Below are 14,739 nucleotides of genomic sequence, written 5' to 3'. Positions count from 1 at the left end.
ACCAGGCTTATCAACTTCCCAGTTAAAACAAGTCTTATTGTTTTAAAATCCTTTAAGATTTTAGCAGCAGGACCACCACAACGCTGCTCTTCAGGGAGTTCCAACAGAAGAAGCTGCTAGGACAACTGACAGAGAAGCCCAGCATTTACACCCAAAGAAACAAAGTCAGTGCTAAACAGTGATGAGCAGAGAAAAAAAAAGTGGAAAAACAAGAGTAGGTGGATTTCACAATATAGGCTGGAGATATCTGAAAATGTGAGATCCAAAATGCTCCAAAGTCTAAAACAGGGCTTGGGGGGCTCAGTGGTACTAGAAATCCAATTCCTGGCAATAAAATATATATGCATGCCAGCAAACAAACATAAAAATATAAGACCAAATCCCAAGACTTCTTGATATATGTTGACATAACATTAATAGTGATAAATTCCACCCCTGAACTATGTGACGGGGGCAGTCAAAACAGTCATACTAAAAGCATTAGAAATTTAACTGTAGTCTACAAGTATACAGTGTATCTGAAACATGAAAGAAATGTTTAGCCTAGTGTCTTCTCATCTGAAAGATCTCGTTTTACATATCTGTGTGTGTGTGTGTGTGTGTGTGTGTGTATGCGCGCGCACACGCATAAATAGAGCAAATTCCTTTAAAATCCAATATAACAGATACCTGTGGCCTCAAATATTTTGAGAAAGATACACATTCTCATATCAGTTTTGCTGAACAAAAGCTTTCTAATTAATTCAAATACATGAAACTCAAAAGTTTACTCTCCTACAGGCTCTACCCCTCTAGTTCCAAATAGAGCCCAAAACTAACGAGCAAACAATCCTGGCCATCATTCAAGGGCTCACAGACTACGTGAGAGCAGTGGCAGAGATCTGGTGCTGACAGAGAACAATGCTGGAGTTATGAGGCTGACTAATCATGGGTTTTAAAGACACCCACCTCAACAGAAGGAATCATAGGACTACATAGCAAGAGAAGGCACAGAATCCACACCAGGATTCTGTTTCCAAAGGTGGCAGGACTTTAAGGCCTGTATAGAACACATGGGTAGGAGAGGCAAAGACAATTTCATAACTCTATAGGCACAATGTGACAGCTTTATAACAACGTTTTAGGGTATTCTTTTATTTCCTGAAAGACATTTTTACTAGGTAGCCCAGGTTGCCACAGAACTTTCTAATGTGGCCCAGGCTGACTCTGGGCTCACAATCCTCCTGTCTTCAGTCAGCACTGTTAACTAATACTTATCCTCCTCAAATTTTCTATATTTTCTTTAATATGTCATTCTAATAATTGGGGGAGGAACTCATTAAAATATACTCAAGTCATTAAGCAGTGAACATACAAAAAATGTATTATTATAAAAACTTTTAGCATACAGTCTAAACATTTTTCAAATGTGTAAATTTTTATAAGACTATAAAAAGTCATTTGTTTCGGAAAAACACTCATACATAAATGTCTTAGACAAACTTGATGTATTAATGTCAGAGACAAACTCAACAGAAAACAAACTGCATAAAACCGTGCACTGGGGTAAGGAAATAGTGCGGTTGGACTTGTCATCCAACCACGAGGGACCGCACAGAAAGAATGACTTAACAAATTCATCTAGGGTTGGAAGATAAGTGCATCAAGTGGACCTGCGTTTCAACCTGGAACACAAGAGAAAAGCCGTGGCTCTCACTAATAGTCTCAGCTCTGAAGAGGTGCTGAGAGTACATCCCTGGAGCTGCTGGCCAGCTAGCCTAGCTCATCTGAGAGTTCTAGGCCAGTGAGAGATCCTGTTTCAAAATAAAAGGATAGCAACACCTGAGGAACAACACTCAAGGTGATGTCTGACTTCACACACAACCTCACTCCCCAAAACACACAAAGATATGCACATGAGCATATACATACATACATAAACACAAACAGATGTATAAGCATACACATCTACATGTATATGCACACAAACAGAATTTTAATAATGATCAGTGGACAGTGACTTTTTTTGTCAATTTTAATCAGATTTATTTTCTGATCTTTACCAAATGAATATGTATGTCTTCCGCAATAACAGCAATAATGGAGAAATGTAGCAAATACATCAGAAATTACTTAACAGGAGTTACGCTTCTATGGCCACACTCCAATTATTTTTATCTGTGAACATCTGAGTCAGGATGAGAACCTCTGAGCAAGCATCACCCACTGTATCAATCCTCCTTATTCCCTAAGTGCTCTGAAGACTCTATTTGGCCAACATTGTGATAAACAGTGAGATTCAGCAGTTGTGAGTGCTGTAACTGGCCATCTATATGGACAACACCATCAGAAAAAAAAAAAGAGCTACGAAGAGAACATACACTTCAGTCTCTTACACATGAGTAGTTAAAATAAAAGTGAAAATGGGCAAAAGGGAGGTTATTAAGACAAACAGAGAAGGCTGAACATAGTGTTCCATCCAAAAGCATCACAAAATGTTAAGCTGCCTCTAGGTTCTACAAGATTCTTTCATTTTCTTTTTTTTTTTTTTTTTTTTTTAAGAAAACCTTTCCTCTTTAATGCCTCGTTGTGTGTGTAGGTAAATGAGTGTTTTCATGAAATCTTAAACTGGGGAACTGAGGGAACAAGACAGTTAATGTCCATCCAAGTAAAGAACCACTGAAAGAGGCGTGTACCAGAGATAGAGTGCAAAGGACCAAGAAGGAGACAGAAAAACTGTTTACCAGAAGTGTCCCCAGAACCTTCCGGAAATACGAGCACTGTAACCCCTGCCCTCTCCTCCTCCTTTAGCCTCCAGATTGTAAGACTTCACTGTGAAGGAAAAATGACCCCTCAGCTAACCGGCCTAACATTTTTTTTCCATTCCTTCAAAATATGCTTAGGTTAAACAGACAGTGGATGGAATCAAAAACTGCGATGCTCTGTACTTTGTTTCTAAGCCTGAGGTGACCACCCTTTAAACTGGCTGCTTCCCTCCTGAGCCTCTTATTCCCTCAGTGCCACTCTAAGAGCATGTGCAATGTGCTGACTACAGTCAGCCCACTGGCATTTGCCCCTGGTCTATCACATCCGCTCTGTCATCACCTTCTTCCCTGTGCAGCCTGAACCTCACACCAGTGATTAAGAAATAGGTTTATAAACTGACTTCCCTTTTCATTCCTCCATTTGCCCCTGGTCATAGGTCCACTTTTCAAAGAAAATAATAAAAGGTTTTAAAAAATAGGAAAAATTTGTTAGCAATTAATTATACATTTGACAAAGAACTAGAAGAGAATTCTAAGGTTCCCAGCACACAAAAAAATAAAAAATGAAAAAACCAAAATGAGTCAGGAAGGAAACCTCTCTGTTAATTTGATCAGTACACTGGATATATGAGCTAGCCTGTCACACTGTACCCTATCACCATAGATAAGTATTAACTTCAATCATTAAAAAGAAAGTGAAATAACAAGATGTCAATCTTCCTAATAGTCACAAATGTGTGGGACAACTGCAAAGCAGACACAGAGGACAGAGACAGAAAGACAAAATGACAGAGAGACAAACGGACAGACACTAGCGGAGACAGCAGAGAGTCTTCTCATCAAGTTTTAGCAGTTCTCAGTCACTTGCTGGTAGGAATTATGAAATTCCAAACCATCCACATAAGGCCCTGTGTTCTGTCTTACTGGTCCCCTCAGTGTGAAGTTCTAGCGAGAACTAAAGGCCCTGATCGGCATTTCTAGGAAGAAGTAGGAACTGGGCAGTGCAAGCTAGATAGAGAGAGACCAGAAAACCAGAACCAGAACCAGAAAAGCTCCAGCTGTGGCTGACAAAGGAAACTGTATTTAATAAGTGGTAGGAATACAGAAGATACTATTTATCATGAGAAACTACATTTCAGAAAACTGTTCAGTGGCCTACAAATATATTTGCATATATACAGCATTTCTCCAAATTCACAGTTATATATAAGAGATCTTGAAAAAAACACTACAGAGGGAAACAAACCCCAGTATAAACCATGGTCATGTCAAGAAAAGATGTATGGTGACTCTCACATTTTCTGCTAATGACCTTTTATTTTAAAGTACCTATTAGATCTTTAAAATTAAGAAAACTTTTACTGAAAAAACTTCTGGTGGTCTTTTAAAAGACTTTTCCAAGGACACTGCTGACATTTTCTTCTTTCTAAGGTCTAGAGAGTGACAGATAAAGCTTGACTCACCTTCCTGCAGGTTTCCCAGGTAAGCATCTCCAAGTGGCCAGCAAGAAGAAAAAGAAAGCCAGGCCCCTGCTTCAGTGTTGCAGCGACAATTAGTCAAGGGAGGAAAAGCAAACAAGCAAAATCCCCCTGGGGCAATGCCTGGGCACATGACTGTGTAGTAGTTTTGACTTCAATACTCCTTAAGTTAACCACCTTAACATCCTGGGTAGCCAAACTTTATCAGCTACTTGTAATATATGAAACTCAAGAAAATCCTGGTGAAGGGAACATTACTGTTATCAACACTAAAAGCTGGTACCAAGAGCTTAGCTTTGTCCAATCTCAAGGATGCCCTGGAGGACAAGGCATCTTTAGTAAATCTAGAAGAGACTCACCAGATGCTTTGCCTTCAAGCGCTCTTCCTCGCTGGATATTCTTTCCCGCAGGATAGCTCTGGTCAGCTGCTCATTGGCTGCAGCCCTCTCTCGTTCTAGGTCCCTGGCTTGCTTAAGGCTGAAAAGACATGCAAGGGAATAATATCTTGATATTATTTTAACTACTTAGATTATTTAATAACCTAGTTAGAAAAAAAATACTTTGCTGCTTGACATTACTTTATAATAAGTGAAATAACTGAAAAAAAAGACAGAAACACACAGCCATAAATCCAAAAGCTAAAATCATCTTGGTCCATAATCCACCAAAACTTTCTACAAAAGCAATCTCCCTGCAGCCTCCACCTACACATTTAAAACAAAAGAATTCAAAGAGGAGAAGCTATTGATTCAGGTAACAAAGTATCCAAATTTAATAAAGTTCTCAGGCAAAACTGAAAACTTCCTACCTAAGAATCTATCACTGGGCCTGCCAGTGAACAAAGACCTTGCCACACAAGCGTGCGGGCCTGAGGACAGGCTCTCCAGCAGAGACACCAGGATCCCTCTGCTGCTGGCTGGCCAGCCTAGTCCACCAGCAAGTCCCAGGTCCCAGAGAGAGGCTCACCCTCAAACTCCAAGGCAGACCATGCTCCTGAGACCTATAGCTGAGCTACATTTCTGGCCTCTGCATACACATATACACATGCCCAAAACCATCAAGCCACCTTTGTGACAAGTACATGAAGGCTTATCGTCTTCTTTTCAAAACTGACTCATTTATTGAATGTGAATCAGGCACAATGTTAAGCTTGGAGGACACAGTAGTGGAAAGGTGTTGAGATCCCTAGGTTTCTTAATCCTATTTTAAAGCAGAGGTTAACTAGTAACACATAAAAAAAGTCTCTCCATACAGTGTATCACTTCATCTTCAAAAACTGTCATGCAAATACAGCAGAGCCTTTAATAGGAGGCTCCAGGCTGCTGGAATGAAGGCTCTCACCTCTCTTACCTCCAAATGGAACCTTACATTCCAGACATGGTCTAGTGAAACAAGAAGCCGGTGTATTGGTGCCAGAATCTACATACTATTAATTCTATGAACAAAGCCTACAACTGCATTAAGGTGATCCATAGCCTCGTCACACAATTATATCCATATTAAGTTACAATCTACTAAAAAAAAAAACCACATATGATAAAGATAAATGACTTTGGCACTGGATTTTGCCATAATGCATTGCACAGAAAGGCACTCAGAAGCACTAAATGAAAGATCATTTCAGTCTACTTTCATGGACAAAGATTTTCTGATTATTTTTTCTCTTTTGAAAGAATAACCCTTCTATACCATCACATCTCCAAAGATGTCAGCTATGCTTTAAAGGGAGGTGAAATTGTTATGTTGATGTTATTCTAAGTGAAATTTTCTGAGTGTGAATGATGAGTGCTAAATTTTAATTGGTGCTAGCCTATCAAAAGGACCCTTGAGAAGAAGTAGAGAACATAAAATTCTTATTACTATTTTAAATTGTCACACCATCCTGATACCATAGATTCCTTAGAAATAAATTATAACAGATAAAACTATCTTATAAAATATATTCCAAATTATGTCTTTCCCTTAGATGGTAAACATGTTTAGTTGTTTCTTAAAGAAAAAATAAATAAATAACAGGGGCTAGAGAGATGGCTCAGAGGTTAAGAGCACTTCCAGAGGTCCTGAGTTCAATTCCCAGCAACCACATGGTGACTCACAACCATCTGTAATGAGATCTGGTGCTCTCTTCTGGCATGCTGGCATACAAGCAGGCAGAACACTGTATACATAATAAACCTAGGAAGGAAGGAAGGAAGGAAGGAAGGAAGGAAGGAAGGAAGGAAGGAAGGAAGGAAGGAAGGAAGGAGAAATAAATATAAACTTATTCCACTGTAAGACCTTCTAAGACATAAGTACAATGAAGTATAGGCAAAGTAAAAATCTCTAAAATATTTAATAAAAGAACAAACATCATAGCATCAGCCACTGACTATCAGATCACACTGCCTCCCCAGATAAGGAAATTGGGGCGAGTTCCACACAGCAGCAGGAGCAAAAAATTCCCAGGCAGCATTGAACATCTAGACATCAGAAACCCCAAGCAAAGTATCTAGCAAAATGCCTTTTAATGTGTCTCCGCCCTGGGTGAGTCTGATTCTATAGCTGGAAAGCTACAACTTGATACACAAATACATACTGGAGATATATCAAAGGGAAGTAACATAAAAATGTAGTGGTCCACACGAAGTCACTGATAACAGCTAATGTTATTAAGCCAGATTACAAAACTATGCAGTTAGAGCATTTAATGGGAATACTGTAGCACATTTTTTTAAAAGTTGCCTATTTAATATTTGCATAAAAAAACTACCATCACTTAGGGATCATCTGCTACATGCCTAAAAGTGTGACAGGCATTTCACATGTGCACACATACATGCGTGTGCGTTTATATGCAAAGGTGACCCTGATTATGAACATGGACTATGAATCTATAGAACTGCACTTGATCATTAAGCTTGGCGTAGGCAGTTTTAATAATGACTATTTGTCTAGCTGAATTTACTCAAATACAGTACAGGTTTAATTACAAATGAAGATATAAGTGGCTTAACTCAGAGAATCATAAACTGCTGGAAGTGAAAGCAAAGAAGCAAACATAGAAAAATATGAAAGTCTTCAACATTTTTTAAAAAACAGTGCCTACCGTCCTGCTGTGTATGAAGACAAACAAGCTCTGGGTGTGGTCTTGGGATCCACCAACCCTACCCTCACTGACCTGAGCTCTGCTATGTGGATTGGTGTTAACGCCTACTTTGTACATAAACAAAGCATTTAGGACAGAGTGACAAATGTCAGAACTCATAGTAATAACAGTAATACCGTCACTGTGGGGATAGGAACGCACAGAGGCAGAACATTCTGATACAAAGAAAACCTACGTGCATATAGTGGCTTTGGCCTCAGGTGTTGAGCTCTTGGCACTCTCTCTCTCACCTCCTGCCCTCCCTCCCTCTCTGGCTTTCTCTTTCTAGCGCTCTCTCCCTACCTCCCTCTCTTAATCTCTCTTTCTCAGTCTTTCCTCCTTCCCTCTCTCTCAATCTCTCTTTCTCTCTTCCTACCTCTCTCTTGTCAAGAGGAAATTTTGCTTGATTCTTTAACTTTTCTTCAAGAACTTCTAGAGGCAAAAACTTATGCAACTGCTGCTGACTCCAGTGTCCTGCTTTTTCTTTTGTTTGTGTTTCTTTTCTCTTTCTCTTTTTTCTTCCTTCCTTCCTTTTTATTCTTAAATACATCCTGACCAGTTTCCTCTCCCTACAGTCCTCCCAGCGACCCCCTCCCTGGAACTACTTCTCCATTTCCCTTCAGAAAAGAGCAGGCCTCCCAGGGATATCAACTGAACTCAGTGTAACAAGTTACAATAGGGCAACCCACAAATCTTGTCTCAAGGCTGGGCAGGAAAAGCCAGCGAGGGAAAAGGCTTCCAAAAGAAGGCCAAAGAGTCAGGGACACCTCCTCTTCCACTGTTAGGGGTCCCACATAAAGAGCAAGCTAACAACCATAACATACTTGCAGAAAACCTAGTACAGACCCATGAGCCCTGCTTAGTTGATTCTATGGTTAGTGTTCTCCTGGTGTTCTCAACCTCTCTGGCTCCTACAATCCTTCCTTCCCTTCTTCCAAGATCTGAGAGGAGAGACACAATGGAGATCTCCAATTTGGCCTAATGTTTGGCTGTCGGTTTCTGCATCTACTCCTATCAGCTGCTGACTGCCACTGGACTAGGCACTGATCTATGAATATAGCAGAATGTCATTAGGAATCATTTTATTGGCTTATTTTCTGTATCCTGGGTCTCCAAGCTATCCAACCCTCTGGTACCCAATCATCTAGGCAGTGTTGAGCATGGACTTCCTTTCATGGCATGGGCCTCAACTTAGCAACATTCACTGACTGGCCACTGCACAAGTTTGGCAACTCCACTGACCTAGCACATCTTGGAGGCAGGACAGATTGTAGGCCAAAGGTTTCGCAGCTGGGGAATCCTGCTTTTTCACAGGCTTCTTTCGAATGTTCCTGTAAGTTCAAAAATGGAAAGGACTTGGTCTATTTTTGTCAATGTTACATCCTCAGTATTTACAGCTGCCTGACCCACTGTAGATGTTCAAACATCTGTTAAATGTACGTATATGGCACAACCTATACTACACTAAACAAACGACAAGAGCAGGGTGCCAGCATTTGGAAACACCAATGTCTAAAGTCTGACTCTTGGAGAATCAAGACATACTGGTAAACTATAAGAAAAATCACTTTTCTTTCCTCATAAATTCCTTAGGTCTGCTTAACAATGATAACTGCCTAAGAGATGTCTGTGCTGTGAGTACTCAGAAAACCCAACTACTATAGTGCGGCACAACGGAATAGCTATTTGGCTTATGTCTGAAGGACACTGTCGGAACCACAGGAGTAAAGAGAAAGGGACTTAGGCACAGAACACATCACCAGGCTGAGAGACACACAGAAAGATTTCCTTTAGTTGCAGTTCTGCCTTCAGAGTATCACAGAAGCTTAATATCACCTGGGGGGGGGGGGCAGGGGTGCTATTTTAAATTATTCTAGAAGGCAGAATTTCAGATATATGGTATGCCTTTAAAAGTGATGGCACCATATTGGGATATTTTCAATTCTGTGAATCCTTTCTCAATCCTTACCCACCAAAAACTTTCACTGACACAGGTTTTTCTTTTTTCCCCCTTCAGGTAAGTACCTCTTACACTCACTCATTTACATCACTTAACAAACTACTACTACTTTACTTGCTCAGGAGCTCCCATTTCCTGTGGACCATCTTCACTGATCCCCTTGGCTTCCACCCCTGTTTCTTACTCAATTCACTGACCACCTCGAAACCCAGCTGTCCTGCAACCTCCTCTCTTCTCCCCACCTCCCATCCCCACCCCATCAGGGAGCCGACCCAGCTGGACATGGGGGAACAGCAAGGCCACAGGTGGAACTGTAAGGTCAGAGGATTCACGTCCAAGGTCACAATGCAAGGCAACTACTTGCCCCCATTTGTGGGATAAAAATGAGGCTTTCATTACTAACTTGGGTCTCTGATGATTTTAGAATTATCTCAAAACAAAACTGAACAGAACAAGCATCTGAACAAATACAGCCCCTTCCTATTTATTGGCATTTCTCACTTATTACTTCAGATCTCCTGGTCTAATATTATTCTACATTAAGCCACTAATTTAAGTTTCATTTAAATTTCCTTCTTTTAAATACATATCTCTCCTCATTTAAATTCTCTATAGAGTTTTCAGCAAAGAAGTAGGAGTTTAGTGTAAACTTTTCCTGTTTGCTCTAAGTAATTGCATAGCTTGCCCAAGCTTAACGAAACAAACCAGTTGGTGCTGCCCTATACCGCAAGCCCCAGCGACTTAGCTCTTTTTCTCTCCAATCGGGTGAGAGACTTAAGATACACAAGCAAAATGAGTTCCTAAAGACCAGCCAAATCTCCTATAATGAATATTATTGCATGCCCTTTTTAAATAATACTCGAAAAATTATTCATTACATTCAACTCACACATCTGGTATAAAACCCAGTTCTCTATAACATGGTCCCACGGTAAAAATCACCCAGCTTTATTGCCTTCTGAAGAACTTAAAGGTTTTAAGGAAGTGGGAAGGGAATTTTAAAAGTAACTTTAGCAAGGCATTTTTTATATATTAAATTCCATCATGCTCCATGAGGGAGGCATTACTCCCTCTACTTTTAACAAAAGAAAAACACAAGAAATACACTAGAGGTGAGAACACAAACACAGAGTCCAGTTTCCAAAGCCGTCTCTCTGAGAAGCTATCTCCCTCCTAGCATGGTGGTATGCACCTGTAACCCCAGCCACGGGGAGGGGGAAGCTTAAGGCCTTGCCTGGGTTACAGGAGGAGTTCAGAGCCAGGCTCTGGAGTTAGTGAGACCTTGGGATAGACCTCAGGCAAATGAAGAACGCTTGTTTGCCTACCAAGCTGAGATCCTAGGTTCGCAGGCACATGGGTGCCAACATGCTCCCAACTAAAACTAGTTTCTGCTGCATCACCTCCCTCCACAGTCAAGAACAGGAAGTCAGACCCTTTCTACTCAATCATTTTAAAATGTGCTCTTTCATGTGTTTTCCCAACATCAACTGTACTTCACTGGCTGCCCGAAGTAGTCTGGTTCTTGAACCCTGGAACTTCTGTAAGTCTGCATCCTGCTCATTTGGTCATTCCCACACAGTCAAATTTGTCTTTATACAGGGAGACACATAAGTAATTCTATACAACTCCAGCTTAGGAAATCACTATACTTTAATATTAAGGCTTCTGGGAGAAAGTGGATAAGAACCTCAGATAATGGTTGAGAATAAATGGAAAAGTGCAATTGTTAGAGATAAAGTGATCTGACTAAATGATTTATCTAAAATTGAACTCTGACTATTACACACAGACAAGATCTACAAAATACTGCAATGTAGTTGACTCCAAAAGACTGAAGCAGAAAGAGAAACAAGTGACAGCAACCCTACAGGTCACTTTTAATAGTAAAGATAAATCTCATTTTAATGCATCATATTTGTTGGAACATGCTGAAGTAGCACTGGAAGTTCTGTTTATCATCCACTTTTAGACAGAAAAGCTGAGCTGGGTAGTTAAATGAACTAATTATTAGACTATTAAAAATAATGACAGAACAAGCACACAGTTTTCCAGTTATAAGACTTTACAAAATTAAAAATATAGCAAGCTTAGCACTCAGCTCAAACTATTTCAAATCCTGGAAAGAAATGTGTATAGATTAATATTACAAAATAACTATATGTGGATGAATGTACATTCATATAGCTCTGCTAAGTTCGTAGGACGGACAGAAGTGGCATTTTACTCTGCCTAGTTTGTGTCAGGTACAGATCTAGAAACTTGTCAGGTGTGAGCCTCTCTGTTTTCATACAAACACTGAGCGTAGGATTCTAATGAGAATGTCTGGCAAAGAGAAAGTATATCAAACCAAAACTTAGAGTGAAAGAGAAAGAGGGAAAATGGCAGAGATTGCCTTAAAACTGACTGACATGCAATCTAGTCACGAGACTTGGTTCTAGAGGAATCAAGAGAACACCTATAGGACTCTCTATGTCTCAATGAATTATTTCAATCAATCTCAGTTTCTTTCTGTTGTAGTTGGCCCTTATATGTCCTCCAAAGGCCCTTAGAGTAAAAGCTTGGTCTCCACAGTATGTTCCCAGACAGTAAAAACTCTAAAAGACAGGAACTAGTGACAGTCCTTTAGATCACTGAAAATCATACTCTCAAGCAAGTAAGACAGGCCACTTGTTCTTCTCTTTGGCTTCCTGGTTCAAGGTTAGCAAATAGTTCTTATTGGTCACAATCCCATCATAACAGAAAGGCGGTCTCCCCAAAACAGAAAGGCTAACCAATCATGAGCTAGAACCTCCAAAACTGTGAGCCAAAATAAATCTCTTTTCTTTACCTCAGGCAACTGTGATAGAATGGAAGCTGACTAATACACCTTACTTTTCACAAGAATATTCTTTTTAAATTTTTCTAATTTTAACTTGCACAAAATTTTGTCAAAGTTGGACACTGTCTGCAAAGCTCCAAAATGATGCAAAAAGAAAACTCCACCCCAAACTAGACGCTGACAATGGTAACTGGAAGTTATCCATGACCACAACTGCCTCCCAGCCAGCCCAGAGCAAGCATCTGTAGGAAGAGAATGGCCCCACAAAACACCTTCCCCAGTTTTTCAATCAAGTATTCTGTGGATTTCTATGTGATTCTAAGGCTGAGTCACCATAAGTGACACAAAAAGGCTAATGCTATTGTTTATAATTCTTTGGGTTTGTGCTGAGAACCTTTGACTTTACCTTTCCTCCTAGTTCCTTCTTTGGTACACCTTTGCTAACCCATTAATTTGTAACCTTTATTTATAACACATTACACTGTCTTAACTTCATTCAGTATAAATAATACTTAGCTGAGGTGTGTGTGTGCGTGCGCATGCACACACACAATTTAGTCTCTCTGTGCATGCTGCACATACAGGCAACCATAATGTAGCAGCCTTGGTCTCCACATGGGAAACTGCTCAGCAACTTTCTAACAAAATAACCAAAGTAACCTATTTTCTTCCACTTTGTTTTGTTTTGTTATCAAATTTACTTGCTATTGCCTTGTCTGTTCCCTGGTTCCTGGTTCCATCAAGCTGCCATACACCCAACACTCCTTCACTGCTTTTCTACTCTTATCATCACCTCTCTCCAATCTCTATACTAGGAGTTTTTGGGTTTTTGTTTGTTTGTTTACTACAGTTTGAAAATTGATCAACCTTGCCCAGCAAGCCAGGTGAGAGCAAACAGTGAATGTTTTCCTTTCCCCAACCTAGCTCCTTGTTAAGAGTTAAGTGCTTTCAAATGCAGTTTCTATGTGGTCTTCTTTACATGTTCAAGGGTTTCTCTTCAGTGTCAAGAATCCTGAACACTCTACACAAGCCACTAGCTGACCCTCACAGGTGTTTCTCTTCCTCTCAGTAGGGGTCTTTGCTCTCATCCCCTTCTTACCCTTCTTTCAGGATGAACTATTGTGTTGGGCGCTTAGCTATGACTCTCAGCTTACCAGCCCTCCTCCACGCTCAGGCTGGGACTTTCTGAACTGTTAGTACTGTGCTGGTGAGTCATGGTAGACTCTCCAATAGGGAGCAGCAGAGGGCAACTGCAAGGCTGGAGGAAGACCCGCCTGGTGGCTTTGTTCCTATCCTGCCTCAGCACCTGGAAGCACAGGCTAACTAATTAAAACTTGAAAGATCGGCCTCCTTGAATGTCACTCTGGAGTCACTAGTTGCACCCACTGGCCCCCTCCATAAATCATGGTCCTCTCTCAGAGACACTAGCTGAGAGGCAGGGACCTCTTCAGGCCAGTTCCACCCTCAGGTGATTTGCATACAGTCCTCATGCAAGGCCAGGGAGTCCAGAATAGTTCAAACTAGGATGTAGTGACTATACATCAGATTCAAAAGACTTGACGTGGAAGAAAAGGACATAAGATGCCTCTTCTAGAAACTTTATATTGAGCACATATTTGAGACAGATTAAGAAACAAATAGGCTCATTGCTAGATATTTCTTTATAGTTTAGACAGTTACTTGGAAGTTAACTAGAGGGGCTCACTTTGTATCTCTGGTAAACAGAACTGCCTGAGGATTGGAGAATTTTGTTTCTTTTGTTTTGACTTTTAAATACCTTATAAATAATCCTTACATCAAATTTCTCTGTAAAAATAAGCACTATGCTCTGCCTTTATCACAGATTCTACCTTTAGCTGTTTATATTAATAAATGTCCTAATTCTTCACAGGTTCGAAAGATCTAAGAGCAGAACTCCAGAATTTCAGTCCTTTTCCCTGGTGCATCATGCAGCTTCGGGTACGCAGAGGCAAAGGCCGGGACCCAGGAGATCCTGCTTCCTTTATAAAGTATCTCTTCTTTCCATCTGGAAGCTTCTGCAGTTTTCTTCTTACCCTTATAATTTTTCTCTTTATATTTCAAAATTGTCACAATCTATGACTAGGCATGAATCTTTTCTCATCATTCCAGCATAGAACAAAAAAGGCCTTTCAATTTACAGGCCCTAGTCTTCTGTAAACTTACAAGCCCTGTAAACTTCAGGGAAAGAGATCATTTAATTATCACTTCATCGCCAACTCTTCCCTTTGTCTTCTAGAATTTAGGCTCTCATCACATACAACATGCAAAAGGTAACTTTGCTACTTAAGAAATCAAGATACATCTTAAAAATGGCAGTATCTCATGACCAAGTGGCAACAATAACAACGCTACAAACAGGGCAACTGGGCAAAGATTTCCTGCAAGACGCCGCCTTTTCTGAGTAGTCTTCACAATTGTCCCCTTCTGTCTGGCTACTCAAACAAGTAGGCTTCTCCTTATTTTCAATTTGCTACTTTATCTGGGCTCAGACCCTGCTGTGGTACCACCTTCACTGGAAAAACCTAAAGGGCCAAGAAACATGTGCCAATAAACATGGTGTCAATAGCAAACAGTCCAACAGCTTCCTAAGCCCC

General features: G+C 40.4%; 1 protein-coding gene across 2 annotated transcripts in view; it reads right to left on the bottom strand.

Annotated features, from left to right (window-relative positions):
* Chchd3 (coiled-coil-helix-coiled-coil-helix domain containing 3) overlaps positions 1-14,739 on the bottom strand; it is a 253,642-nt gene that overhangs the window by 167,612 nt on the left and 71,291 nt on the right. For both annotated transcript variants that reach the window (XM_060380219.1, XM_060380220.1), the window contains exon 4: positions 4,582-4,699. In XM_060380219.1, the coding sequence (XP_060236202.1) occupies positions 4,582-4,699 (118 nt within the window). The remainder of the gene's footprint in view (positions 1-4,581; positions 4,700-14,739) is intronic.

This window comes from Meriones unguiculatus, chromosome 3 (assembly GCF_030254825.1).
Source record: "Meriones unguiculatus strain TT.TT164.6M chromosome 3, Bangor_MerUng_6.1, whole genome shotgun sequence".
Taxonomy (NCBI): Eukaryota; Metazoa; Chordata; class Mammalia; order Rodentia; family Muridae; genus Meriones; species Meriones unguiculatus.
The sequence above is the reverse complement of the archived record's forward strand: the minus strand, read 5'-3'. Positions and strand labels throughout refer to the sequence as shown.